Source organism: Chiloscyllium plagiosum, unplaced genomic scaffold (assembly GCF_037043375.1).
Source record: "Chiloscyllium plagiosum isolate Xiang-an unplaced genomic scaffold, Cpla_swu_hap1 HiC_scaffold_5, whole genome shotgun sequence".
Classification (NCBI taxonomy): domain Eukaryota; kingdom Metazoa; phylum Chordata; class Chondrichthyes; order Orectolobiformes; family Hemiscylliidae; genus Chiloscyllium; species Chiloscyllium plagiosum.
Window position 1 is genome coordinate 109,125,289 of NW_028270143.1, and position 27,220 is coordinate 109,152,508.

Genomic DNA, 27,220 nt, shown 5'->3' on the forward strand with positions numbered 1-27,220 from the left:
TTCCAAGATCATACCCACGACCAAGGTTTCGCTAATTGGTCAGTAATTTTCCATCTTTATTTCTACTCCCTTTTTAAATAGGGGTGTCACATTAGTGATTTTCTAGTCCTATGGGACCCTCCCTGAAAGTGAAGGCTTTAGTGGTGATCTATCTTGTCAGCTATCTCCCTTAGAACTCTGGAGTAGAGTCCATCTGGTCCAGGTGATTTATCCACCTTCAGGTCATTGTGTTTCTAGCAAATAAAGCTGGAATTCTATGTTAACTCAGGTTATGAAGAATTAAGTGCATAATGATTGAGATATTGTTTCTAATACAGTTCAAACACTGGATAATTCAGTCTTGTGGTAGTGCTAAAACCGTGGCTGAAACAGGTAGAAATATTCAGATATTACATTACCTATTATTCATATGAACGGATACATTTAAGACATTCACCCAAATTGGAAGCAACAGCTTGAAGAAAAAACTGACCACTTAACAGCTGAGCAATACACCTCCACTTTGACTAAATGCAACATGCAAGACTTTGGGAGTGCCACTTTTTAAAAAAAAAGCCCAGTAATAGAACAGAGTGTACAAAAGCAGGAGACAAATGTAGATCCAAGCAGCACCAGGCAGGAAGGTAATCTAGTACATGGAGAATGAAGGCAAAGAATAAATACTATACTTTCAGTATAGTAGTTAATGCAACTTAATAAAACTTCAAGCCAAAATCAAAATTTGTTAGTAAATTTCAAAAAGTGTATCAAAATGAGGGCAAGGTCTTCCTGTATACTGAAGGCAGTAGAATAGGAAAGACAAATAGTTCCTGAAGTGTGCAAAGTAGTTAATTAATATAGCTCATGTTCAAAAAAAAGGAGTAGGTGAATCAGACTCAAATGCAGTAGGGCAAGTGGAGTCAGTAAAAACTTAACTAATCGACATTCAGTATTCAAAACCAAAATCAGCTAAAATGCTCAACTGAAGAAATTTAATTGACCACAGGTAGATTGCAGGGTAAAGCAGCAATGGAGTAGGAGGCAACATTCAGAAAAGATACTTCAGGGCAAATCTAGGCATGCTGCAATGAAGGGAAAGTTACCATAACATCCACAGTTGAAGTGCTTTAAATTACAAAAGTAGTTAAAACAAAATTGGAAGCTTGCAATAAATGTAGGAGAATACAAGTGAAATCAGAAAGCATAGAGGCAACACAATTAATATTGTACAGGAAACAGGTTAAGATTAAGGGTGAAACAAAGTCAAACAAAAATGAAGTAAGTAAAAAGTATGGTAGGAAAAGAATTGGAATTAAGAACCCAAATAGAAATAAACCTTCAGAGACGAGGACATGGCAATACCAGTCATTGCATTTACCTTCAAACGCAGAGGATGATATGAAACGTGAATTATTGTAGTGGAGGTATGGGGGGGGCATGCTGGAACTTATAGCAACAAGATATTTGAAACAAAAGACATTCTAAAAGACTTATTGAAGTTGGTTAATGATCTACTCCTAATTACTATCCAGTAATCTAGGATATATCCTAAAGAACAGAAATAGCCAAGGCACAGGTGACAAACTTTCAATCCTCAGAGTTCAGTAGCAGCAAAAGATAGTTCGGCTGATGTTCTCAGCACCATTCAAGAAAGGGGAAATAGTTATTCAGAAAATTACAAGCCAGTGAGCCCAAAATCAGTGGAGTTATTGGAAACCATTTCTGGGGCATATCTTGGAAAGTCAAAAAGTTAATCAAAGAGTCATCATACATTTACAAAAGGCAAATTGGGACAGACTGAAATGCAGGAATTCTTTAATGTAGAACAAATTGATCACAGTGAAGACCTGTTATACATTGTTAGATGCATTCTGGAATTTCAAAGTGCCACTCAAAAGACACAAGATGAAAATAGCAGTATGAATAGAAAAACTGACTAAAACAGAAATTCAAGTACATACAAGTCGATGGGCCAAATACTAGAAAATGTGATTATAATAATTAAGGAATTGTACTTGACTGGCAGACACTTGGTGGCTCAGGCCTTTTCCTTTGTGTGGATCTCTTTGACAGATGAATGTTTTCAGACTGGAAAACCAGTGTGTGGGTGTTAAAGGGTCAGTTTTTGGCTGGTTTTAAACTGAGCAGGTGTCGAGAGAAGCATTATAAAATTTAAATACAAAACAAAGTCAACAGATGAGGAAAACTACAGGTTTCAAGATGACCGACAGGATGAACAAAAAGTAAAGAAACAAAATAGCTGTTCCCTTTAGTAAAAGGTGCAAGAACAAGGACGCACAAGTTTAAAGTGAAAAGCAGATTTAGAGAAGAAGCTAATTAAAAGGTGAAGAGAAAATGAGGTCTGCAGATGCTGGAGATCAGAGATGGAAATGTGTTGCTGGAGAAGCGCAGCAGGTCAGGCAGCATCTAGGGAACAGGAGAATCGACGTTTCGGGCATTATCCCTTCTTCAGATGCTGTTCCCTAGATGCTGCCTGACCTGCTGCGCTTCTCCAGCAACACATTTCCAATTAAAAGGTGAAGTCTTGTGGGATGCATGATGAGCCAGTAAGATGAATACAGAAACTGCGTTTGTCATAGAAGACAGTAGTGGTATAAGGGTGTTTTTCTGACTGGATACCCATGACCAGTAACGCTCCAAAGGGAACGGTGTTGAGTCTCCTGTTTGTTTTGATGTATATAGATAGGAGAATGTAATGGTCTGATCAATACATTTGTGGATGACAGAGATTGGAGAGCTGTGGATAGTGTGAAGACTTGTCAGAGGATACTGTAGGATATAAATAAGCTGGAGACTTGTGCAGAGAAATGGCAGGTGGGGTTTAATCCAGACAAATGAAAGGTGATGTACTTTGAAGACCATTTCAGGAGGGAAGTATCCAGTAAATGGCAAACCCTTAGTAGCAGAGGGATCTAGGCATCCAGGTCCACAGTTCCTTGAAAGTTGCAACACAGATGGATAAGGTCAGGTATAAAATATAAAAATTGTCAAGTCATATTGCAGCTGTACAGAACTTTAGTTAAACCACATCTGTAATATTGTGTGCAGTTAAGGTCACAACCTCACAAAAGAGGACAGGAGGCTTGAGGGAACTGAAACTGTTTACCAGAATGATGCCCGGTTTGGGGGGGTATTAGTTATGAAGAGTGACTGGACAAACTTGGAATGCTTTCATTTGAATGTTGAAGGTTGAGGTGCAACCTAAGAAGTTTACAACATTGAGGGGCATGAATAGAATGGATTGTCAGAGTCTTTTTTTCTCCGAGGGTAGAAGTGTTAATGTCTAAGGGACAAGGGCTCAAGGAAAAATTGAGTAGTTTAAAGGATGAGAGTGTGTCAAATTTTATTTTTACAGAGAGTGGTAAATGCCTGGAATGTGTCTACAGCAAACATAAGGTGCTGGAGCTGTACCACCAAACTCTGCCGGCACACACTCCTGCGAAGCCACTGGAATGACACAGACACCAACACCTGCAACCTCAACCAGGTCAATATCCCCAGCATCCCCACAGAGGTAGAAAGTTTTTTAAATTTAAAAAGGTGTCATATTCTTGGTGGGCCAAAGGGCTGTACTATTCTTTGGTCTTTTGTTGTTTGATAGGCAGATAGAGATCCTTTACTCATATGATACCATGGATGAGATTGTATATGGTCAGAAACATTAGAGGACTGTTCTCCTTGAGACAAAAAAAAAAGGTGCATCCAGAGATTTTCAAGATGAATGGTTCTGATAGTTGATATTGAAAACAATCTCTGGCAAGTGGATCAATAACAAGGTTACAATAATCAAAACTACTGATAAGACTGAAATTGTTTGGAGCACTTCTTCCACAATTATCAACTAGAGGGCATAGGTTTAGGGTGAGAGGGGAAAGATATAAAAAAAGAGACCTAAGGGGCAACTTTTTCTCGAAGAGGGTGGTACATGTATGGAATGAGCTGCCAGAGGATGTGGTGGAGGCTGGTACAATTGCAACATTTAACAGGCATTTGGATGGGTATATGAATGGGAGGGGTTTGGAGGGATATGGGCCGGGTGCTAGCAGGTGGGACTAGATTGGGTTGGGATATCTGGTTGGCGTGGACGGGTTGGACCGAAGGGTCCGTCTCGGTGCTGTACATCTCTATGACTATCAGAACCTCAACCTGAAAAGCAGATTCCTTAAGTAACTTAAGTAAAATAGGTCACACAAGTACTCAATGAGGAAATTACACAATTACAGTAAAGCAGAGGTGCACAACCTAGTTTTCAGAAAGCCAGAGTTTTATTTTGATTTTGTTGCAAAGGTTCCAACAGACCTGGCTGCACGCAGCTTGCCTTTACAAGCATTGTCTGGGCCTGACAAGATAAGCAGTTGAGCATTGCCCAGATGGCAGTGGTGAAGCAGTGATCAGTGGCAAAGCCTGGCGAGCCCAGATGGCAGTCAAAGCAGCTGGCATGTGAAGTGGCAGTTGGCAGCATGGTGGCGAGCAAGCCTGGCAGGACTTAGCCTAGTGTGGGGTGGAGCGAGTCCTTGAAGGAAAAGCCTGGCATGTAGCATCTGCAGGGCCAAGGCTAAGGTTTAACTTCACTTTATTTCTCTACTAACATCTGTAGTGTTAAACTTTAATGTATTTTTGTACCCAAGGTTTTACACCTAGTACCTTTGCACCCAAAATGGCACCAGCAATGGCAATATTATACACCTTTCACTGTAGAGTGATAGAGATTTACAGCATGGAAACAGACCCTTCGGTCCAATCCGTCCAACTCTTGTACTTGAAAATAAAACCAAAACTTAATTCTAGATCTAAATACAAAAAGACCAATTGGTCCTTTGGTGCAAGTTTCTACAATTTCATGATAGAATACATCCAGTCTGGAATACGCTCAGGCCTGTTCAGCAAAGCTTAAGTATTCATCATCCTGTCAAGCCAAGACAATGCTTGCAAAAGTAAACTGTCTGTAGCCAGATGCTTTATGCTCTTTAGGAACTCTCGTAACCAAATCAAAATCAATAAAGCACATATTCTAGAAAGATGTTGCAAAGATAAATAGAAGAACTTGCTAATAGTTTCTATAAGTAATTTCCAAAATGGTCAGAAACAGGAAACATTAAAAAGTACTGCTGCTAGCCTCTGTCATACAAAAAAATACTGTAGTTTTCCTGTTTATCAATTAATGATTCCTTCAGGAATAAACAAGCATAGATAGGTACTGACATTAGACAATCCTGATTATTTTCATATGCTATTAGTGACAGAAGCCTTATTCAACTTATAATTGGACTTGTATAATAAAGAACTAAAGCAATCTGTGCAATAGCACTTATCCAAAATTTCATTTACAACCACTTAAGGCGAAAGCCAATTCTAAACAAAACGCAGACAGGGAATAATTAAAAGTCAGTCTCTGGTTTAGGGTTAAATACAAGCAGTATCTTCTTTCTGTCACTAGATGTCATCAGAGCATTTCACAAGTTAAAAAAAGTCAATTTGTTATAGCAGGCAACTGAACATTTGCCAGTTAAAATTCAAATATGCAAGGACAATTCTAAGAAACAAGCTGCTCAAAGTGGGCTTTGATGACCACACAATAAGAAAGCCAGGAAACTGAAGATGTGAGCAAGTAAAGAAAAAGCTGTGCTCCTCTTGAGCCAATTATTTCAAACTCTTCATTTTTTCAGTTTGATATCAATTACAGGGAAATGCGAGAGTCTATTAGGGCTTGACAATCAAGATACAGCAGAGTAAAGAGTTATGAAATCAAAGTCATGTTATTTTTGAATGATAATGAGCAGAACATGGAGGGAAGCCAGAGAATGCAACACATTTCAATTTTTCCAATGGCATTTGATAAAGTGCTACACAAGAGGTCAGTTCATAAGTTCCAAGATACAAGAGCATGGGGTTAGAACTAGATAGTATACCAAAAAGGTCAAGAGTGAACTTTTTTTTAAAAATCGCAAGGTGTAATCAGTAGAGTATCAACAAGAATCAACGCTTGGCTCTCAGCCACCTTCAACATTCACTGATTAAACTAGGAATGACTGCAAATCACAAGGACGCAGACCGCAAAATGGATAAAGGCTCATCAAGTTGGTTAATGGAGCACAATTGTGAGGTTATTCATTTTGCTTGGAACAATAGCAGAGCAGTGTTTAAGTGGAAAAACTAGCACATATCGGTATTGAAATCTTCATGCATGAATCATGTTAATTGCATATTATGTAGTATTTCAGAGGCAATAACTTGTATGGCAGATCTTGAAAAGCAACATTAAAGGAGGTTTTACTGCAATTCTATGACAGCTTTGGTGAGATTACCAAGTACAACGTATAGTTTGTCTCCCTAAGAAATAAGGCTCAGTGGATTAATCTCCAATGAGGGTGCTCCTTGAAAAAAATGTCTAATCATAGGCCTAGCATTTGCTGTAGTTTAGGAACACTAACCTCAATTTTAAAAAAACCTGGGGGACTGGACAGGGTAGATGTAGGAGACGGTTTCCTATAGCTGGAGAAATGAGGGGATAAGGTTATTTAGCTGGGACTATGGCAAGCAGAATCTTTGCAACCCCCTACTCAGTTATGGATATGTCGTCAATGAGCATATTGAATACTAAAGGTTAGAACAATTATACATGCTACAGAAATCAAGGGATTAAATGGGAAACTGGCATCAAAAAGTGATTAGTATGATCCTACTGAACAGTACAGCAGGCTTGATGGCTATAGGGACTGCATTGAATTAGGATGAAGTGTCAATTAGCTTACAAGATGGGAATTAGTACTAAAAATCAGTTGCAAAATCAAGTATAGAAAACAAGTCGTCGGGAACTGGAATAAGTTTAATTAAAAGAACTGACAGACAAAAACTAAAATATTCAAAGTTATACAATAGATCAGCTTCATTTGTAAAATTCGAAATATAGATTCCCACCCAACTCATCTCCGATCATTTCACAGAATCAGTAAGCATTAAAATAAGATTAATGCTAGAATATTCTATTACTGGTTCAGCATAAAATACTTACGATTTTTTAATTTCTTCCTGAGAAGCATTTTTATGTACTCCCAATACCTGGTAGTAGTCCACCATTTTTAGCGATTTAGTTCTTCTGGATGAAAACCCTAAAAAGTTACACAAAGTCAAAAAGTTCATTCAAGCATTTTGGTACATTCAAATGTCAAGAAACAGTAGATGAAAAATGTAAAAATCCTTGAAGTACAAACATTTAATAAGCAGAGCAAATTAATTATATTGAAACAGCTGGCCTCAGGACTGCAATACACTGTTCAAACAGACTACTGCGAGGTTTCTAACTTTAGGTCAGACAATGCAAAACATGATGCTAGAGAAAAGATTGCAAAGCTTTGTTATATTTCAAAGCAACTGTAGTTGTTATTTATTTTGCACAATGTGCAGAATCTATTAAGTGCATGGATTTAACTGCATATTTACAAATATCCAACCACTGGTTTAGTCACAAGAGAAAACAATTCTAGCCAAACTTCATATAAAAAAAAGTCAGTTCCAGTCAGGGCTTACATCTAGACAATCCATTGTCAATCTTAAAAAGATGAAAGAAATTTTGGTGAACATGGTATGAAATAAAGAGGGGTATGAGGGTTAGAACCAAATGGAGACCAAGACAATTATGAGTGCTATATATACACACACCTATCTAGTTTGCTATTGTCCTTTGAGGGGGAACATCCCATTCTGGCCTACATCTAACACCAGACCCACACTAACATGATGACTTTCCTGTGCCTTCAAGTAGTCTGAAAGCCACACAATTCAAGGCAATTAGGATGAGCAACAAATCCCGTCAGAAACACCTAAATCACAAAGACAAACCCAGAACGTCATTTTAAGTCACATTTTCACCATAAAAATGTATAAACTAGGAGAAGTTCTGGAGATACCTTTCTTCACAAAGATGCAATGGTCCTATACTGCAAGTAGTGGACATTGCAACTAAAAAGCAGTTAGTTGCAACGACTGGATTATCTAACATGGTATTATACTAGTGTTTAAATCTGCTATCTACAAACAGAAAAGCAGCTTCCCTCAAATCACATTTGTCAACTTGTTACAGTTTCTTGTTATGAGATGCCAAATTACTTGATTCAAAACAGATCCTTGGCAATTTACTTTCTTTTTAACTCTTTATTCAAATACAATTTACTATTACCTCCACAAATTATTTATTGATCAACTAGGATAAAAAGAGTGATGAATCAGTCAACCCTTCAATTCTGACAGGAGCGGTCTGACCTATAAGGAAACAAACTAGCAGGTGAAAATAAAAAAAAAGTACATGAAAAAGTTTTTCTATCAAGTTCCCACAAGTGGAGCAGCAACAAATCCACTGTAGACAGAATGCATTTTCTCAAGCCTGTGCTTGGTTAGCAACTCACTCTTTACTTTCAATTTCTCAGCTTCCAAAAGCAAAGACAGTTGCACACATTCATTTGTGTTACAACAATTTAAACCAGCCACACAGAAAAAGTTCATCTCATACCATAACCTGTTAAAATTTGAGGTAAACAACTATCCCAGGGGTTACTAAAGTAAAAATTAACAATTTTATTCTTTAAATCCAACAGAGAATATTAAAACCAACAACTATTTACAACTTTCTTTTAAACCTCCCTGGCTATAATACTAGTCAGATAAGGAAAATCCCGATTAAGATTTACAAAAAAACCTTGCAAAGCCAGTCAGCTTTGCAGATTCTCTCCAAGTTGGCCTCGATATTCTGCTGTGCAGACTCCTCACAGACAGCTCTTCAGCAAGCAGTCTACATTTGGTGGTCTTTGGCTGTTCTCCCCATAACTGTTCAAAATGCCTAGCTTTATACCCCAAAACATCAGATTGCTTCACTGGTTTTAATATTATCAAAATAATAAATTCAAATTTCATTGGATTTTGGTAACTTGGAGCATAATTTAAACGGATTGGCCAAATTCTAATTTTTGTTTTGGTTTCATGGCAACCCAGCTGCTGCTTTTTGTTTCGACCAGGTGTTACATTATTACACTGTTCAGGACTGTGCATTGTTAGTCCTAGCTCGCTTCCTCACTTAAAAGATACAGTACACCTCCAGACCTTCATAATACTTGACATAGCTTCCCTCTTTGGATTTTGGACGTACCATTCAATTTTAACTAGACACAAAGCTGAAGAGCACCATGACACATTGAGAACCTTACGGAGTTACATAGGCTTTACGACCTCCCTAACAATTTTCAGAAATAAAGCAGTCATTTAAGTCTGAAATACACTCCATTATTTTGCACTCAAATTTAGATTAGTAATGGATTATGGAAGCCAAGTAGGAAAAGAGAATTGAGGTCAAGATAAGATCAGCCATGATTATGTTGCAGAGCAAGCTAATGGGGCTGAATTACCTACTCCATCTTCTAGCTATTACAATTCACTACATTTGGATTTACATTAAGAGGTTGGGGGCAGACACCTTTCTCCTCCCCCCTCATTGCACAGTCCTTCATGGTAGGTAGAGTTACATGTTAATAGTATCTGCATTTTAGAGTCGGAGTCATTGAGATGTACAGCATGGAAACAGACCCTTCAGTCAAACCCGTCCATGCCGACCAGATATCCCAACCCAATCTAGTCCCACCTGCCAGCACCCGGCCCTCCCTCCAAACACTTCCTATTCATATACCCATCCAAATGCCTGTTAAAAGTTGCAATTGTACCAGCCTCCACCACATCCTCTGGCAGCTAATTCCATACATGTACCACCCTCTGCGTGAAAACGTTGCCCCTTAGGTCTCTTTTACATATCTTTCCCCTCTCACCCTAAACCTATGCCCTCTAGTTCGGGACTCCCCGACCCCAGGGAAAAGACTGTCTATTTATCCTATCCATGCCCCTCAAATTTTGTAAACCTCTAGAAGGTCACCCCTCAGCCTCCGACGCTCCCGGGAAAACAGCCCCAGCCTGTTCAGCCTCTCCCTATAGCTCAGATCCTCCAATCCTGGCAACATCCTTGTAAATCTTTTCTGAACCCTTTCAAGTTTCACAACATCTTTCCGATAGGAAGGAGACCAGAATTGCACGCAATATTCCAACAGTGGCCTGACCAATGTCCTGTACAGCCGCAACATGACCTCCCAACTCCTACACTCAACACTCTGACCAATAGGGAAAGCATACCAAACGCCTTCTTCACTATCCTATCTACCTGCGACTCCACTTTCAAGGAGCTATGAACTTGCACTCCAAGGTCCCTTTGTTCAGCAACACTCCCTAGGACCTTACCATTAAGCGTACAAGTCCTGCTAAGATTTGGCTTTCCCAAAATGCAGCACCTCACATTTATCTGAATTAAACTCCATCTGCCACTTCTCAGCCCACAGGCCCATCAGGTCCAGACCCTGTTGTAATCTGCGGTAACCCTCTTCACTGTCCGCTACACCTCCAATTTTGAGGTCATCTGCAAACTTACTAACTGTACCTCTCATGCTCGCATCCAAATCATTTATGTAAATGACAAAAAGTAGATGACCCAGCACTAATCCTTGTGGCACTCCACTGGTCACAGGCCTCCAGTCTGAAAAACAACCCTCCACCACCACCCTCTGTCTTCTACCTTTGAGCCAGTTCTATATCCAAATGGCTAGTTCTCCCTGTAGTCCATGAGATCTAACCTTACTAATCAGTCTCCCATGGGGAACCTTGTCAAATGCCTTACTGAAGTCCATATAGATCACATCTACTGATCTGCCCTCAATCTTCTTTGTTGCTTCTTCAAAAAAAAACTCAAGTTTGAGAGACATGATTTCCCACACATTTTGTTATCTGCAGGAAGTCAGCTGTTACCCTCTTGTACTCCAATCCCCAACTGCAGAGGAGGAGGATTTGGTGTACCTCCACAATACACCACAAGACTATGGTGAAACATCATGCCGAATTCAAATTTGGATTCTAGTTTTCAGTGCAGAGGAAGTGAGTTAGGTTTAAACTTGCAATAAAAAAATTCACTATAATCAAGTCTACTGCATCACTGCCTCTATGCTCTCAAAGATAGTATTCATTAGTATACCAATGAACAGTGTCCAACATATCTAAGAATGAGAAATCAAACTGAAGTTACAATTTAGGACTACTTCCATGCCAAATAGTGGAAGTTTTCTCCAGAGTTAAATAGCCCCACAACTAATTAATCAGCAATCCAGCAATGAATGGCAGTGGACAATCAAACAAGATTAGACTTCACAAATATTCCATTCCTGATTAGCCTTTCAGTGCAAAAGACAAGGCTGAAGTATTTGTAATCATCATCAGGAGTAGCATGCGAATGTATCATCTCAGCTATGGGAACTGACAACATTCAAGCAGTAGTATGAAAGACACTCCAGAATTCACTGTTTACCTACCCAAATTGCTCCAGTTAAGCTACAATAGCACCTGACCAATATGGCAAACCAGCCAGGTATGCCATGTCATTAGAAAACACAATAAATCCAGCCATTTACAACTCCATCTGCCTACTCTCAATCAGTAAAGTGGTGGAAGGGGTTGTCAACTATCCTTTTAACTGACTTTGGGTCAGCAATAACCTGCTCATTGAAGCGTAGTCTCTGTCCCACCAGGACCACTCAGCTCATTTACAGGCTTCAGTCAAATATGAAGTAGAGAGCTGAATTCTAGAGGGGAGGTAGAAAGGCTACTCTTGACGATAGCATTTGAGAGAAAATGAAATCAAGGAGCCCAAGCAAAGCCAGAGCGAGAGTCAATGGGAATCAGTAAAAACTCTCCAAATTAGAGGTGCATACACAGCACTGAAGAAAAAAAAAGTTATTAGAAGGTCAATCATTTCATACTTAGGACATCGCTCCAAGAATTCCTTAGGGTAATGCCCTGTGTCCACCATCTTTAGGAGCTTCAATGGCCTTCCCTGCATAAGATCAGTGGGATGGTCAATTATTGGACAATTTGTGACTCCTCAGATACTGAAGCAATCAACATCCATTGACCAGATCAACTAGGCTTCAGCTAAGTGGTAAGCAACATTATGCCAAACCAAAGTCAAGAAATGACATCTAATCAATCACTGAACCCCCCTGAACAAACATCCTGGATATTAACCGACAAGTAAATGAACTGCCAGCCAAAGATATTTCAGCTACCAGAACTAGCTGGAAGCTCAACTCTGCTAAAAATGCTAACTCCCTAAAAGGCTAAGTTAGGACTGTGATAGAATATTCATTTGCCAAGATGAGCTTAGCTCCAACACTCAAAAACACAATCCAAGACCAAGACCCACTGACCATCAATGTTGCAGTGACAGTGTGAACTGTATGATGTACAGCAAGCAGCATATTGCCAGGCATCTTTTAAAAGCATCTTCCAAACCCAAAGATGCACTTATTGTTTGCACATGCATTATTCAAATGGACAGTTTTTCTGCAAATATGTACAAATAAGTCTGCTGAAAGCAAGAAAGTAAATCTTTGGTTTAAATTTAAATATTTTTCTGCAAAGTACCATAAAGGAGCTTCAAGTTATGAAAGATTCTAGGCTTTCAACAGCAAAGCCCAATCAATTTAAATAGGAACTACATTAAAATGAGCCAGGTACTTTGTTAACATACAGACACCAATGAAGACAAGTCATTATGGCTGATCAGGAGTGTTTAGTGAGTGATTTTAGAGCATTTTCATGATACTGACCATGATATAGGTTTTAAACTTGCTATGGAAAAAGATAGTTTAAAAAATGTTCTGGACTGGGAGAAGGTAGATTTTATTAATCCAAGGCAGGATCTAGCCAAAGTAGACTGAAACAGCTACTTGACGGTAGGCCTACAGCAGAATGGTGGGAGGCATTCAAACAGGAATTGTGGAGAGTACAGGTCCAGCATGCTCCCATTAGGGTGAAATATAGAGGAGCAAAAGCTAGAAACTCTGGATGTCTAAGAATATTCAGGACTAGATAAGGAATGGAGGTGTAATACAGCTACGAAAGATGCAAATCAGTGGTGGGGGGGGCGGGGCAGCCTCAGTATAGAAAGAGCAAGAGGGAAACTCAGAACAATTAAAAGAAAGAGGTGCATGAAAAAAAAATGAGAGCAAGGTCTGATCAAGGATGGTCAGCACAGCTTTGCTAGAAGGAGCTCATACTTAAATTTGATTGAATCTTTCAAAGAAACGACCAAATGTGTAAATGAAGTTAGTGCAGTTGATGCAGATTATATGGATTTGACAAGGTCTCACTTTGGAGATGTGAGGTAAATAAAGAGAGGATGCCACACTCAACCTGGTCACTTAAACTCAGAGCATTTCAAACGCAAAGGCTATTTTTAATAGGAAAAAAACCATGTCCAGACACTGCACCCTTCCTGCACTGGATGAAATAGATGTCTAATACATCAACATGGCAATACATTTGGTAGTCAACTTGCCAATCTGCATCCTTTCTAGTACAGTAGAAATTGTAAAACATGGCAACCTTGCATCCATCCAGGTGAATGTAGGATGAAGTGTTTCAACACAGCATATTTCATTAAGCAATACTCAAATTAGGTCAACTTTGACATTCTTCTATTAATATCTAAATTCAGTACATACACTTTATTTATGACGTAGAAATATCAAACTTCTGTCTCACGTATCAATAGATTTTTCAGACTTTTATTCCCCCACAAAAAGCTCTTTGGTCAATAATGAGCTGCTAACCCTCATGTTAGAAAATGCAGACCAGGACAATCCAGATTTTTAAATTACTGGTTTGCTTTAAAAACAAAAGTCTACATGGCAAAAGCACAACTACAAACATTAGGACAAAGGAATACACACAAAAAAGCAAAGGCAATTTCCATGGATAATTGGAGAGCTGCTAGAGATTAGAGAGAAATGAGGCCGCTATAAAAGACATTTGAACAATGTCAAATTGGAGATATTAAGGAGTGGGAATCAAGACCAGTGATCATGAAGAGGGAGAGGAAACAAAAGATGGGCCAGGAAGCAGACTGTTTGAGTGCAAGTGAAGGACAGTGAAGGATGGCATTTGAATAAAACCATAAATGCCAATTATAGTACAGTAGATGGTTTCTATAATCACTTGCATAAATCAAGTCATAATCACATGCTCAAGTAATTTGGATTGGAAGGAAAATTAGAGATAGAGTATTTTCAAGTACAAGGGAGAATTGGTAGAACTGGCCCCAGTAGTATTGAATGGGCACTCTTTTCAGATCCATATTATTTTCTAAAAACCTACCTCTGAACCAGATGCTCAATCAACTTTCCAGTGTATTTTTCTTAGGCTCAAGCCCACTGTAAAGCAACCTGGAGCATTACAAAGAAGATAAAAAGTTATTCAAATTAAGTTCACATTAAAAATTTAGCAATAATGCTGTTCTTCAAACCTAGGTGTAACTTCGCCATACATTTAGAATTGGCACATACAGTGCAAAAGAAACATTTAAAGAAAGCTGCACTGAAAGAGTCCATCAGAAATGGATCAGAACAAAATTACATATTTACAGAGGTTTTTTTTTGCATTGAGCTACACAGCATCTAGATTCTTAAACCAGGCTTAGTATAGATCCATACATGGTTCTTTCAAATACTGAATTCTATAGTTCAATGAGATCCTTGGAACTTTGTTTTCCCATGGGCTCACGATTTCACTTGTACTAGTCATTTAAAAACCACAGACAATGGCAGAAAAAGTCAGCCAGACTGGTTTATTACTGATATGTAAATTACTTATGAAAATATTTTAATCTAAAAATATAAAACCTCTTTTCAAAATAAAAGAAACAGATGCTATGTAACGCAAGGTGAAATCAAAGCTTGATCAAAAAGAGTTCAGAGATTTGTACATCATAGACGTAAGGGACTGAAAGGAAAAATAAAGTAGTTACTTCAATTATTTTTCAACTGATGCACACATCACCATTGAGGTCAGAATTTATTGTCCATTCCTAATTGATTCAACTACACTCTGCAGTAGCAATCACATCACTGTGGATTTGGAGTCATGACTAGGTACGAATCTACCCCATCAAGTCACCTCAGAAGCTTGTATGTTTCAATGAGGTTACCTCATTTCTGAACTCCAATGAGTACAAGTCTAGCCTCTCCTAAGGTAGCCTCTCATAAGATGTTCTTATTCACATATTCCATTTCCTTTGAAATAAAGGTCAATGTTCCAATAGTCTTCCCTACTACCTGAACTTTATACGAGGTTTGACATTTATGCACAAGGTCTCCCAAGTCCACTGCTTCAACTTTCTAAAATATTTCACTATTTCAACTATTCAACTCTGATGTCCTTCCTGCCAAAGTGCTCCACTGCACATTTTCCTACGTTATATGCCATCTGCAAGGTTTTTGCTCAAACTGTGCATATCCCTGTAGACTGTCATCTTCACCACTCGCTTTCTCACTTGTGTGGTTGAATCATCCATAAGTATGGATACAGTACATTCACTGTCCTCAAAGTCATTAATAAGTTGCAAATACCTTTGGCACTTCACTGGCAACAGGTTGCAATCCTGGAAATACACCTCCTTTATCCCAAATGTCAATTGGCTAAGCAATCCTCTATGCAGGCTAACATCCATCTCCAACACCATGGGCTCTTATTATGTAGCCTAATGCTTGGTACTTTACTAAATACCTTACAAAAGTCCAAGCATATTATACCCACTGTACTATCAATCCTGCTCATTACTCCCTCAAAGAATTCTACCAAATTCGTCAGGCATTATTTCCCCATTGTGAAGCCATGCTAATTCTGCTTGAGTGTATTTCAGACAGAACAGACATTAAGATTAAGGTCTTACTGTCTTAATCAGTTTTTTGTTTTTTAAAAATTAAAAGTATTACACTGGTAGTTTTCCAATCCTGACAACAACCTAGCAAACAAGTTCAGTGGGTAACAGGGAAGACATACGAGGTAAAATGAAGGGCTTTTGCCCGAAACGTCAATTTTGAAGCCCCTTGGATGCTGCCTGAACTGCTGTGCTCTTCCAGCACCACTAATCCAGAACAGGGAAGACATGTTTCAAACAGATTCCCTTTCATCCTTAAATACTAGATGAATAGTCAAATCAATCTGTCCTCACACAATTGCCCTGCTATCCCCAGAACCTCTGCTGTATTTCAACTATGGCAAGCATATACTTTCTTACATAGAGACCAAAACTGAAAGCAAAATTTCAGGTGTGGTCTCACTAAGGCACTGTATAACTACAGGAAGACATTACTTCTGAACTCAATACTTTTTGCACTGAAGGCTGATGTACCATTTACCATCCAAATTACATGTTGCACCTGCCTGTCTATCATTGACTGTCAAGAGTGTGGTGCTGGAAAAGCACAGAAGGTCAGGCAGCATCTGAGGAGCAGGAGAAATCAACATTTCGGGCAGAAACCCTTCATCGGGAATCCCTTGACTGATGGACAATGACATCCAGATCCCTTTGTACATCAAAATGTGGGGAACTAGTGCTTGATCTCAGGATAAGGGGTTAGCCATTTTAGTATTCAAAGAAAGCTTTCCTTGAGAGTATAAATCTTGGAATTCTGTAGATGAGGGGTGTGGTTTTCATGACCGGCATCTGCGGTAAATAAAATAATGAAGGCATGGAGTGGAGAGTTCAAGTACAAATACAAATTTTACTGAATAGAAACAAACTGCTTTGCAACAGGTTGTACACATTGTATATGTGGTTTCTATTTATTTTTAAGAGCCAGAAACTCAATGCTCTTCTGCAACATCCTTGTTCACAGACTGATTACTAATTTGCAATCAATCTGAAATATGGAGAACATTCTCTACACATCTTTCAAATGTCAAACTTGATAGTTTACAGATTTAAAACCGAAATGCTGCATTATTTTGTCAGCAAGGTCTTCCAGACTTGCATTGTGCCAATAAATTAGGGTTAGGAAAAGTAAATTCATCACAAGTCAATGGCACAATACAAATCTGAGGACGTGACCTTTAGCACAGAATGAAATATTAATCTTGATGTTTGTAACATACCAAGGTCCCACAGGTTGTGCAACTGACTAATGTTATTTCATTTGCATTTAGATTAAAACAAAATGAGATTGAAACAAATGTAACCCCAATTTTGCAACTAGAATTTTGAAAAAGCATTTGCTAGCAGTTCCCATTAGTTCTGTACCTACTAGAATGAAACACTGGGTAAATGTATTGTGCAGTTATTACAAACATATTAAAAGAGTATAAAGGTAAAGAAAAAGTGTAAAAATTATTTATGAAGATCATGCCAAAACTACAAGATTCCAGCAATCAAATATTGAACAGGTTGGGTTGCTTTCTTGCTGAATGCAAAGTGAAGATATCCTAATAGGTATCTTTAAAATTATGAACGTTCTGACAGAATACATCCACATAAACAAGCACACTGGAAGCCTTTGAGATGATCAATAAATCCAAGAGAACTCAGAAGAAACTTAAAGCAAAAGTGGTCGAGTTGTTGAAATAAGTGACAGAAGTATTTAAGGCAAACCTAAATAAGCAGAAAGGAAAGGGGAAAGGAAGTTTTGCTGCTAAAGTTAATCCAGGATGACAAGATATTTTATTTAAGCATGAACACTAGTACCAGACAAACCATTTGTACTTTGGGTAAAAAAAAATTCCAGTTGACTCAAACAAAATGAAACTATAAAACAATGAAATTTGATTGGGGAAAATGTTTACCAATTGCATCAGCCCAGATTTCTAGTAAACTTAACGAAGACATTCCACTGAAACAATGGAGGTAAATGAATTTTAAGTTGCAAAATCAATTATTAAAATGCATGAATGAGACAATTTGTCAGAACTTCCTAATGATAGTGTAAATAGATTGCCTGAGATTTAATGCTATATCAAATCACAAGGTTTCAGATTTACCTTGTTTGGTGCTCCAACTTGATCTCAACTAATATATTAAAGCCTGAGCTAAGCTATTGGTGACGTGGCAGTGGTAGAAGGGAAAAGAAAATAGAAACTATTGTGCCCGAATAACAATCAGAATACCATTGGTTTCACAGAAAGAAAACCAGACAAGTCCACAAGGACATTGAAGGAAGAAATATTTGAAGACCAAATTCAATCAAATTCAAAGAAAAAAAACTCATTATCAGATAGCTGGCTCCCAAACATTTGGTTACAAAACTTGAAGATTAAATTTCCTGCTCCTGCATCTCAAAGGCAAAAGGCTCCAATTTTAAATCATTCTGATGCAAAAATTTTAAGTGGCTCACATTTTTGAAGTATGAAACTAAACTTGAACATGATAAATTAAGAAATATCACAGAAACTTAAATAGAGTCATAGGGATATACAGCATGGGAACAGACCCTTCGGGCAAACCTGCCCATGCCGACCAGATATCCCAACCCAATCTAGTTCCACCTGCCAGCACCCGGCCCATATCCCTCCAAACTCTACTTATTCATATACCCATCCAAATGCCTCAAGTGTTGCAACTGTAACAGCCTCCACCACATCCTCTAGCAGCTAATTCCATACATGTACCACCCTCTGCAAGAAAAAGTTGCCCCTAAGGTCTCTTTTATATCTTTCTACCCTAAACCTATGCCCTCTAGTTCTGGACTCTCCAACCCCAGGGAAAAGATTTTGCCTATTTATTCCATCCATGCCCCTCAATTTTGTAAACCTCTAAGGTAACCCCTCAGCCTCCGACGCTCCAGGGAAAGCAGCCCCAGCCTTTTCAGCCTCTCCCCATAGCTCAGATCCTCCAACCCTGGCAACATCCTTGTAAATCTTTTCTGAACCCTTTCAAGTTTCACAACATCTTTCCGATAGGAAGGAGACCAGAATAGCACACAATATTCCAACAGTGGCCTAACCAATATCCTGTACAGCCACAACATGACCTCCCAACTCCTGTACTCAATACTCTGACCAATAAAGGAAAGCATACCAAACACCTTCTTCACTATCCTATCGACCTGCGACTCCACTTTCAAGAAGTATGAACCTGCACTCCAGGGTCTCTTTGTTCAGCAACACTCCCTAGGACCTTACCATTAAGTGTATAAGTCCTGCTGAGATTTGCTTTCCAAAATGCAGCACCTCACATTTATCTGAATTAAACTCCATCTGCCACTCCTCAGCCCATTGGCCCATCTGGTCAAGATCCTGTTGCAATCTGAGGTAACCCTCTTCGCTGTCCACTACACCTCCAATTTTGGTATAATCTGCAAACTTACTAACTGTACCTCTTATGCTCGCAGCCAAATCATTTATGTAAATGACAAAAAGTAGAGGGCCCAGCAGCGATCCTTGTGGCACTCCACTGGTCACAGGCCTCCAGTCTGAAAAACAATCCTCCACCCCACCCTCTGTCTTCTACCTTTAAGCCAGTTCTGTATCCAAATGGCTAGTTCTCCCTGTATTCCATGAAATCTAATCTTGCTAATCATTCTCCCATGGGGAACCTTGTCGAACACCTTACTGAAGTCCATATAGATCACATCTACTGCTCTGCCCTCAATCTTCTTTGTTACTTCATCAAAAAACTCAAGTTTGAGAGACATGATTTCCCACGCACAAAGCCACGTTGACTATCCCGAATCAGAACAATTTTTTACCTCACCCCAAATACTGACCATCTCAGATGCAGGGCCCTAAATTTTACCCAAGTCAAAGTATGGTTTCAATCTTAGGTTTACAATATGCTTAAATGATGCCAAAAATCAACTGAATGAAAGGATGGACAGGTTCGGACCAAGTGCACCATTCTGAATTTATTCTGCACAGTATTTCTTTTTATAGATGCATTCAACACAGACTCAGTATCCTGTTTCATTCCTTAGGAGTTATGGTTTGGAAAGCAGCCACATCCCAGTTAAAACAGCAAATGATATTGAAGCCAGTTTGTTCAAAACAAGTGATACAATTCATTGGTCGCTATTCCCAACTATTTGCAGCTCCATACACAAACTGAACCTTAAAAATCATTACCACACCTTTCAATCTTTTGGAAACATTAACTTAGTTCATCTGAATATCAAAACCAATGGGACAATTTTAAACACTATTTCCTATTACTAGCATTTGTACAACTTCATTTGCTAAAAGAATGGTATGAGACCAGCCACTTCGACATTATTCACAAAAAAAATGCACCTTAAATGTCGAAACTTCCACCAACTCCTTTTAAGCTCTTTTGGTTAGCTTGTTCCCTTAGACCCCTTGAATTCAAAATGCCATTTTGATACACAAATGGAAGAAAACACTGACTTTTTTGTTGTCACACTGGCACGCAAAAGCAAGCTTTAGCTGCCTGATACAATCACAAGGTCAGTCATTATTCAAAAGTTCTTTCACTCTTCCATTTTATGTGAAGGTGATTTCAATTATCAGGACAGCGTTGTGGACCAGGCTAGGCCCCCTCAAAACATTAAGACATTAGCGCAGACCCTAACTTTGGCAGTTGTTTTAAGAAAGTATAGTGGATATTCCAGGAGATGCACTGCTGGTCAAACCACTTATTTTTAAACAAAACAGGATTTACTTACAATATTAGCAAATGAAACAGCAACAGAAGAGAATAGAATACAGAATAACAACCTGTCCCAAAACCCAGATTATCCCAACTTAACTATGCTGTTCAAAATACTTGCAACAATTCCCATCAACATCCCTTAGCACAAAAGAGAAAATTAAAACACAGGGTCTTACAGAAGAGATGTTAGAGTACCAGCATAGACCTGCTTCTTTGGGTCAAGCAGCATCAGAACACTACTGTCTTGACTGCTTTTAGAGAAAAACCAGGCCAAACCAAACTAGAGCAAGTGAGTGGAGAACTAGCCACTCCCCTTTTATTGCACAAGTTGTTTAAAAACTTGCAAGCCTTTTTCCTGAGGCAGTACCTGTTAAGCTATAATCAAATTGGCCCTAAAACTCTTTAACTTCTTGGAGTTTATCTTTTACCACCTCAAAAAATGTCAACATTACCTTGTTAAAGGAGCAGCACCATAACATTATTTTATTTCAGAGAGTCTTTTTTGCATTGGCTTTATGCAAAGCCAATTAATACTATGAAGGAAGGAACTGACAATGCAACTCCAAATTCCACTCAAGTGCCAAGGAAGGTTGGCCATTTTTCCCCCAAAAGCAAAAAGGTTTTACGAAAGTTAAGAAAGACCAGTCAGATCACAGCTGAATAATAAGAGTTTCAAGCCCCTGAGGAAAGGTGCCCCTGCACTGGAGGCAGCCTGGACAAGATTGGCTATTCTGACCCCAGGTATGGAAGGATCATTTTGAAATGGAGGTGGAGGAGATTAGATGCCACCTGGGCTAAAACAGTTTCAGCCATCTGCAAAGACGGCTTGCTCTACACACCTCTCACCAAGACTCTGGCTCTAATATTCTCATTATTTCCTGCAACATCTCCGCTCACTGTCACCCAACCTTTGATATTACCGAGTACTACGACAGGAAGCAAAGACCCAGAGATGCAGCCTCATCTCGCCCATGAGCTGGGTGCGTGACAAAGTGACTTGAAAGTGAATCAGATATGTGTCATGTGGATTCTTAGAGGCTGGCACTTTGGACGACACTATCTGTAAACATGGTGCATGCAGCCAGTGTTCATGGAGTGTCACAAGATACTAGTGCCCAGTTTTCACCACGGAGATTTTTTGAACATGCAACAAGTTGAATCAGTCAGGTGTTCACTGATTTCTTGATCAACGTTCCCCAACATCAATCTTGTTTGGCAAGATCAGTGGCTGAATATTACGGTGGCAGGTTTTGATGTTAACAAGGCTGGGTGCGTGATTATGATCTTCAATGGCCACTGGTGAAAAGCATGAAAAATAAAACAGGATGATTGCATCAAGATAGGCCTCACCATACTCATCACCCTATTCCGCCAGTTATTTTGCATAAATCAGAGATAAAACCAAGAACACAGTTGATCAGCTACTGCAGCAGTGAATAATAGAAATTTCTTCGCAAGATAAGTTACTCAGCTTTTGCATTTTATTTAAGGTAACAAATGCTTCAGGGTCATACCTACTCCATGTATAATGTGTTGAACAAGAAAAAATTGCATACCTTGAGACAGAAATTGAAGCTTGAAAACTGATGCAAGGGAGTTTTGTTCTGTTGATGTACTTAGCTGCAAGTATTTTATCATCTTTCAACATTAACCCTTCAGACGATATTTTAATTCCGTAGCCCATTTACTAACCACTTGGATTTGTGTAAGGGAACATGGTTAATTAATTTAAAAGTTTATAACAAAAACTCCTGAGACACTCAAAAGCAGGAGATTCAAATTCTGTGGTTTGGAGAATGTCACATTCTCGTCTCCGACTGTGGAAAAGAGAATGGGGACAGTGGTGCTGCAAAAGTGGAATTAAAAGTCTACTTGCATCTGGTGGTAGATAAGATGCTCCTCTTGAAAATTTTTCACTTGTTCTTAATGTTCTGAAATGATCTAGATATGGGTGTTTGGAGAAATTGCAGAAGATGCCAATATATTGTGAAGACTGTCAATATTGGTAAAGCACACTAGACAAATCTAGAAGCGCTGGTACTGGACTTGCGACAAGCAAATAATGTTTCAGTACATGGAGAATGAAGAATATTTCATATTATTACACTATTCAACATTTATATTTATTCACAAATAAGATTGCATATACAAGTACACAGTCCCCTATAGATTCACAAGCTATGCCATAAAGCAGTATCTAGAGAAAATGGGTTGTTTATGTAGAAGAATCTACAAGATAAAACTTACCAATTGTAAGTGTACAGGATTCGGTTAGTGCTTAACAATATCACATTCAGTTCTAATTTACTACTGGTGGTTGAGTGGGGACAAGGGATTCTTTTTCAAGTTGGCAACCTGTGACCAGTTGGGCTCCACATGAATCAGTACTCTAAACTGTTGCAGTCCTAGCAGAATAGATTTTTAGTCTTTTCTACCATATACAAATGATACAGTAAAAAATGAGAGCATTCCTCGAGGAACGAGGTGCGACTTGGACAGCACATTCATACAAAAGGCTTCATAAACTGCATAGAAGTGCAAAATATGCAAACTACAGTCTAATTAAAAAGTGATAATTAGACATTGTTCTAACAGGAATTCAAAGTCGTGCAAAAAATTTCAGATGAAAACAAAAGTCCAATCACACAGTGTCCTAGCACTTTCCCCTACCACCGCAGGAACTGTAAAACTTGCGCCCACACCTCCTCCCTCACCTCTATCCAAGGCCCTAAAGGAGCCTTCCACATCCATCAAAGTTTTACTTGCACATCCACTAATATCATTTATTGTATCCGTTGCTCCCGATGCGGTCTCCTCTACATTGGGGAGACTGGGCGCCTCCTAACAGAGAGCTTTAGGGAACATCTCCGGGACACCTGCACCAATCAACCACACCGCCCCGTGGCCCAACACTTCAACTCCCCCTCTGCCGAGGACATGGGTCCTGGGCCTCCACCGCCGCTCCCTCACCACCAGACAACTGGAGGAAGAATGCTTCATCTTCTGCCTCGGAACACTTCAACCCCAGGGCATCAATGTGGACTTCAACAGGTTCCACATTTCCCCTTCCCCCCCCCATCTCACCCTAGTTCCAAACTTCCAGCTCAGCTCTGTCCCCATGACTTGTCTGGCCTTGTCCTACCTGCCTATCTCCTTTTCCACCTATCCACTCCACCCTCTCCTCCCTGACCTATCACCTTCATCCCCTCCACCACTCACCTATTGTACTCTATGCTACTGTCTCCCCACCCCCACCCTCCTCTAGCTTATCTCTCCATGCTTCAGGCTCATTGCCTTTATTCCTGATGAAGGGCTTTTGCCCGAAACGTCGAAGCTCCTTGGATGCTGCCTGAACTGCTATTCTCTTCCAGCACTACTAATCCAGGCTTGGGGGAAGAAACTGTTGCACAATCTGGCCATGACAAACCAAATGCTCCAGTATCTTTTGCCAGATGGCAGGAGAGAATAGAGTTTGGTGAGGGGTGTGCAGGGTCTTCCACAATGCTCTTAGCCTTTCAGATGCAGCACATGGAGGGATACAAAGTTTTCAGAAAGATGGAGTACAATGTGGGAAAACGCTCGGGGGGGGTATTTATGCACAAAAGAAAGAAAGAAAGGGAATCGGAAATGGCAATGGAAGTTGGCCTTTATTTCAAACGGATCAGATGCAGGGGGTAGTGTTACAGCTTCTGTGCAAGGTGTGGGGAGTACATCTGGAGTACTGGAGAAGTTTTGATCCCTTTATTTAAGAAAGGTATCATTTCATTGGAGACAGTTGAGAAAGGATTCACAAGATTGACCCTCAGTATGAAGACACTGTCTTCTGAGCAAAAGCTACAGGTTGGGGCTCTACTCACAAGAGATTAAAAGAATGAGGTGGTCTTGTTGAAATAAAAGATTCTTAAGGGGCTTGATAGTATAAATTGATGACTTTTTGTGGTCAACATTTAAGACTGAAATGAGGGCTGGGTGTCTTTGGCACTCCTTACCACAGAGAGCTGTGGGGACAGAGTTCCAGGTTCAGAATCAGTAGGGGAATAAAGGGAACCAGAGAAAGGTCCACAACTACCTTATCTTGTATGTTTCAACAAAACCATTTATCAATCTTCCAAACTCCAGGAATACAGGCTCAACCTTTTGAAATATTACCCCTCCACACCTGACCAGATAACCCTCAAGTCCACTTTCCTGCATTTCCCCCACACCCCTCTATTCTTTTACTGGATTCCTTTAAAAATTCACTTGAATATACTTAATGGCCCAGTCTCTACAGCCCTCTGCAATAAAGAGCTCCACAGATTCACTACCCTCAAGACAGAAGAGGAGTTTCTGTGCTAGTGTATGATCCCTTATTCTGACATTAGGCCCTTTGGTTTGGAATCTCCATCAGGAAAGAAAAACCTTTCCACAACTACCTTATCTTGTATGTTTCAACAAAACCATTTATCAATCTTCCAAACTCCAGGAATACAGACTCAACCTTTTGAAATATTACCCCTCCACACCCAGAACCAGACCAATGAATCTTCTCTAGACTGCCTTCAATGCAAGTTCATAAAATGAGGGAATCTAAACTGCTCACAGTATTCCAAGTGTGGTCTGACTTGGGGCCTGTACCTTTTAGCAGAATTTTTATACACCACCCCTTAAATAAAGGCCAACATTCCATTAACTTTTGCTTCAAAACATGAAGTCTTGAGAAAAATTAAAAAAGGAAGAAATTCTAAGATCTAGAATAAACTACAATTCTTCCAGTGAGGGAGTGACAATTTATTGGGCTGCACATCTGTGGCTCGCACTGCTGCCTCAGTGCCAGGGACCCAGGTTCAATTCCAGCCTCAGATGACTGTGAAGTTTGACATCTTTCCTGTGTCTGTTCAGGTCTCCTCCAGGTGTGCCAATTTTCCTGCCACAGTCCATAGAAGAAGTTAGGAAGATTGGCCATGGGAAATGCAATCTTACAAGGATAGGACAGGGGGTGGGTCTGGACGGGATGCACTCCGGAGCATCAGTGTGGACTCGATGGGGTGAATAGCCCATTTCCACACTGTAGGGAATTTTATGATTCAGGTCACATGCAAGTTCCCTACTTAAGTCGAATAATTTGATCATCTACAAGAAAAAATAAGTTTCAGTGCATAAGTTAACATTTTCACTGCCAATCTGTGACTTCCTATTAATAAAGCTTCTCAAGCAAACCTATGATTTCCAAATTATTCAGTATCATGAAGTTCCAGAATCTGAAGCTCCAAATGCTAATTTATTTGTAGCACCTACTTTTTCCCCCTCTAAGATGATCGATAAAATCTCACCTTTTGGTCACCTGCCCTGATAACTCATGATTCCTTGTCAAAAGTTGCCCGAGACTCTTACAAAACACCTTCGGATGGGAAATTTATTGTTAAAAGCTCATTTCCTAGCCCAACTGCCAGGAACTGCAACACACTCACTCGACACCATAAAATTAACGCATTATCAAAGTGGACAGGATGTCCCTGATGAAATCTCGACACGACGGAGGGAGAGAGAATCCATCAGTTCCATTCGATAAATTTCGCATTTCGGAGTAGGAAAGAGCAACGAACAGCGAAGAGTTATTTGATGATCTGCAGCGAGCACAAAGGTAGCCAGGAAATGTTTCGACAGTAGCAAACACCTAATTTAAATAAAACGTATCGAAACAGCAGCAAACGCTGGAATACCGCCGGCATTCATAGTATGGGAATACCACCAAGTCTACTACATTAGAGTGAGTGGTCCCGAACGGTCATGTCGCTCTCCCAATGAGGCCGATTTTGTCGCACTAATAAATTTCAGATCGCTTGGGGCTAAAGATCTTCAGGTTACCGCGACCGGAGCAGAGCGATGTTTACAAACGACGGGCAGCGGGCGACGGGGATGATGATTGGGGGGGGGGGGGGGGTGGAAGAGAAGAAAGCGGAGGGGGGGGGCAGGGGGGAAGAAAGGGGGGGGGGGCAGGGGGAAGAAAGCGGGGGGGGGGTAGGGGAAAAGTGACGACGTGGGAGGAATGGGTTGGGAGAATTCGCACAGGAGAGAGGGGGGGGGGGGGGGTTAGGGATGAATAAAAGCTGTCTTAAATCTGTCAGTACCCTGTCTCCCTCACAACCCGATTCCTCAAATGAAATTAGCTTTACTCCACCACTGCTGACAGGCCTTCGTTTGCTGCATTTACATAAATCGAAACACAGTGGTGGCGCTTCCCCCATTTTGTTTTCTCCCTCTTCCTCCCCCCAACTTTGTTCCTTCCCCTCTGTCGCCTCAGACCGGCCTCTTTGCCCTCGTCCACCATGAATGCGGGTCGACGACCCCCGCAACCGGTTATGCGTTGGGAGGTCACGCCGCCGCCTTCCTTCTCACCTCCCGGCTCCGTGTGCCCGCTCCAGTCAACTGCAGCCCGGCCTTACCCCTCACCGCCAACTCCTGGTCTAGAAACATCCACCGGCCGCCGAATGAGACGGGGAGGAAAAAAAACGCCGTTTCGTCACTTCCGTCTAGCGGTTATTACGTCACTATGACGTCGGCAGCTGGTGTCCTGTGATGTCACATCAGAAATTTCTGGAAAATGGCGAGTAACCAGTGGCCAGGCATCACGTGGTGACAAGAAGCTGACCTACTCGTAAATAACACAAGTAGGGATAGCTTCAGTGTTGGTAGGGGCTGTCGTCAGGGATGTCCTCTCTCACC

General features: G+C 40.1%; 1 protein-coding gene across 3 annotated transcripts in view; it reads right to left on the reverse strand.

Moving 5' to 3' along the window:
• The window catches only part of dnajb6b (DnaJ heat shock protein family (Hsp40) member B6b), a 151,995-nt gene extending 124,977 nt beyond the window's left edge, over positions 1-27,018 (reverse strand). Inside the window, exons 1-3 of one of the 3 annotated variants that reach the window (XM_043690700.2) lie at positions 26,894-27,018; positions 14,236-14,303; positions 7,013-7,109 (exon numbers count right to left, since the gene is read on the reverse strand). In XM_043690700.2, coding sequence (XP_043546635.1) covers positions 7,013-7,077 — 65 coding nt within the window. In that variant the 5' untranslated portion in view covers positions 7,078-7,109; positions 14,236-14,303; positions 26,894-27,018. The remainder of the gene's footprint in view (positions 1-7,012; positions 7,110-14,235; positions 14,304-26,893) is intronic. The other 2 variants (XM_043690701.2, XM_087987557.1) reach the window with 2 other exon arrangements.
• Positions 27,019-27,220: the final 202 nt, after the last annotated feature.